The following is a 3,829-nucleotide window of genomic DNA, read 5'->3' on the forward strand; positions in this document are numbered from 1 at the left end:
CAAAAATTATACTAAGCATCTTTCAACCTCATGCTACTCGATTCTATACTTTTTGAGGACACTAGTATTTTTTAGAACACTTTAGTATTGACTGATATATACCAGAAAAGAAAAAAGAAAAAAGGATTTCCCGATACATTTATATGCACAGAATAGCATATCGTCTTATCCACAATAATTTCCCAACTTCTAAACCCTATCCCCTGCATGAACCCTAAAGTAAAGCTATCATGCAATTTTCCCAACATAAATTTAGAACCACGAAATCAAACAATCAAATCATCGTATATTACGTTTATCAGAATTAAAGGGGGAAAGTTCCGTTAATCTTAATATCCACAAAGAAACAAATTCATCCAAAAAAAAATATAGTCCCAATAATCTTAATACCCATAAGCAAACAAGTTCTGATTACGAGATACCCTTATCAGAATTAAAGAGAAAAAAGGTTCCAGTAATCTTAATATCCATAGATAAACAAGTTTATCCAAAAAAGCAGTCCCCTTAATCTTAATATCCATAACTAAACAAATTATGATACCAGACACAAGCCTAAGCAGGCCAACAAAAGTCCATGGAAGTGTTTCTTGCGAAAGACGTCCCAAAGATTCAACATCTTGGATGCTTCTAAAGACCAATCTAAAACGTATTCCAGTTCAAAACCCTAACAGAAGAACCCAAACTAAACCCTAGTAGACTTACCCACCATAAACCTTTACCAGACATCCACAGTCAGAATAGACATTTTAATTCAACGCTTGGAGGCCAGATGAATGTTTCTGCACAAAATCCGAGCATTGACCTCGTCTGCCTTCTCCATCAGCTCGCGCAAAACCGAATTCTCGGCATCCTTTTCGGCTTCAACATTTTCGTCTGCCTCAAGGCGCTGGAAATAATTGCCGTAGATGTACTCAAGGCGAAAACCCTTTTCTTCATCGTAAAGCATGATATGGCCGTGCCATTGCCATACGCGGTAGCCAGATTCCGCCTTCTCGGTGGTGGCAACACAGATGTGATGCCCCCCAACCTCCACAGAATTGCAGGAATTGGGCTTCAATTCGTCCCCTTTGCCACTTAAAATCATGCGAACGATCTTCTGTTCGAGCTTTGCCGTCTCCTTGGCGATCTTCGACTTGCACTCATCTTCGATGACTTTATCGCAGGCATTGGATATCAGAGCATCAGTGTCGAGATATGGAGGGCGGATCCCCAATCTCTCCATCATGCTGCTCAGCCTGGATGCATCGAGAGGAGATTTGGGGCTCGATTTCGACATATTTACTGCAACAAATGCAAAACCCACACAAAACCCTTACCGAAACAATGAGGAAAAAACAAAAACCCTACAAAACCCTTTACCGTGAAGTAAAGCTGGACGAGAGACATTGAAGTTGGGGGGGTTTATAACAGATCGGCCACCACCCCTCCGCCTGTCTTTATCGCACACGTGGCAGCTATCCGTCTTTGATATCTTTGATATATACGTGGCAGGTTGTGCCAATTTCATTTTAAAATTTGAGTAAATGGAATATTTTTAAGGTGTTGGGTTCTCTTCTTATTATCTTTATCTTTAAAAATAGATTAAGTCATATTTGTCGTGCAAATATTTAATTTTGCAAAAATTTAACTAACTTATATTAAACTTTAAACTCTAATTTATTATTGTATTAACAATTTTTCCAATCATGGTTGTGTAACAATAATATAATCTTAATACATTTATCACCAATAACATTGACTATTAAACAAAATCAAACTTTATCTATTCAAATTTATATTCATTAAAATTTATACTTAGACTATTAACATGAAAAAGATGGTTTAGTTACAAAATGAGAGTTAGAATAACAATAATGTAAAATTATATTCATTAAAATTTATAGTTAGGCCATCATGTTAGTTTAGTGAGTTAAAATAATAATGTGGTCAAAAGATTTAAAGGTTATAGCATTAACCTTCCATGTGTGTAAATTTGTAAGATGGTTATATATTTTTATGCCAAGGTTCATCATATTGTTAAAAGAGCATTGTTTGGTTAATAAAATAAATGAGTCATTTAATTTAGCAACAAATTTTTTTTATGGAGTTATTTGATGGAAATTTACATTTATAAAGAAATTTTATAGTTTTACAAATTTTAATATTATAAATGAATTTAGATTCATAGACTTCAGTTATATTGGAATAAATCTATATTGTGATTTCAATGATTTAAACTTGTAATTTAAACAAATTATCAAAATCGGGTTGGAATTATAAAGAAAGTTCAGTTGAAACTAAGAATCATTTGCTTGAAGAGTAGCTTACTTAGTAAAATAAGGGCACTATTATTCTCTCTCTATAACTCAAATCTAACCTCCTAGGTATATGTTTACCCATCATAAATCAATCTATCAATGCATACCTGGTATTTAGTGTAGGTAGGGCAAAGTGCAAGTATTGGACAACTTTGACATAATAGATATGATAGACACAATTACTTAGCTGAAGGGTAGTTCTCATGATATGTGAGACATATGTGCTTGATTGTAATATCATATCAAACAATGTTGCTCACTTATATTAACCAGAAGTACCTTGTCAAAAGAACATCCACCATACCACACTATTTTATTTGTGAGAGATTAAATTAAACATTATCTTTCATGTTATTGATGTTTAATTGAAAAACAATATATTTCATGTTAATGATGTTTAATTGAAACTCTAAGGATTATTGCAAATAGAGTTGGAACCCTTATTAGAAGGTTGGGTCAATTTCAACTTTGAAGAAGTGTTTGAAAGAAACCTTAGTAAGTCTTTTTCGAAAAGAAAAAAAAAAATGTATTCAACAAAAACCTTTGCCCAACAAGGAGGTATTTTAAAAAACCATTATGACCATATTGAAGCAATGGTGTTTGAATTTATAGGTAATATACCAAATGACCAAGCAAAGCTCAAAGCTAGTGACTAGGTCAACTTTACAATTATAACTCCAGATAAAACAAATGAACAAGAGTAGTACAAACCTTGAATTTTATTGATGGGTGTAACGATATCCATGAAAATGTGTATTAAGAATATTTATGAAATGAATTCCATGATGGACAAAAAAAAGTTACATGCATTCACCAAGGTTCAACACATAAATAATATATTGGTGAGAAAATCAAGCAGTCAACTCCAATTCATCTTATTCCCTTTTTTCTAGAGGATTGTTCCATAGGAAAAATGGACACCTGAAAACATTTTTGAATAAAAAATTAGAATAAGGAATGCCACTTTGCCCCTTAACCTTATGGACATAATAATTATCCTGGGATTTGAGTGCAAATCTTATTTGACTTAATCATGATTTGATTGTCAACATATTGTTCTACATAAGAGAACTTTATCTTCTAGTCCTTCTGGTCCATCTTCTGGTTCAACAAAGATACAAACGATGTATTAGGTAGGCATCAATGGTGGAATCCCCCCCGTGCCTTAGCGCAAGTGCATTCTCCCATTGATCCAAGGTAGATAAATCATTCGTCCAACCAAGGTGGATCAAGCTATTATAGCTTCCTCTATATTTATGATCATTAGATGTCCTTAAGGATATTAGGAATTTGGTTGGAACCTTCTTAGAAGTATATGAGAACTATATGAACTCTTATGAGTGATCTATTGTTCAAAAACTAGTAGAAGTGACCTCAAAGAGGGTTTTGAAGACAAAATATCACCAAACGTCAAAGGGAAAGCCTACTAGTGAACCCCAAATCACCTAGGAGTGCCCTTCCAATGCGCATGTTGCCACTCATACAACCATCTAGCACCTATTTGTAATCTTAAATTTACAAAGAAGATGTGG

General features: G+C 33.8%; 1 protein-coding gene across 1 annotated transcript; it reads right to left on the bottom strand.

The window, feature by feature from the left end:
• Positions 1 to 433: 433 nt before the first annotated feature.
• Positions 434 to 1,382, bottom strand: LOC149184181 (uncharacterized). Its single transcript, XM_089417415.1, has one exon. It carries the CDS (start codon positions 1,274 to 1,276, stop codon positions 752 to 754), a length of 525 nt encoding a protein of 174 aa, XP_089273541.1. The 5' UTR covers positions 1,277 to 1,382; the 3' UTR covers positions 434 to 751.
• Between the last annotated feature and the right edge of the window lie 2,447 nt (positions 1,383 to 3,829).

Source organism: Pinus tabuliformis, chromosome 3_2 (genome assembly GCF_031772625.1).
Source record: "Pinus tabuliformis cultivar Carrire ecotype Pingquan chromosome 3_2, CPIR1, whole genome shotgun sequence".
NCBI classification, from domain to species: Eukaryota; Viridiplantae; Streptophyta; class Pinopsida; order Pinales; family Pinaceae; genus Pinus; species Pinus tabuliformis.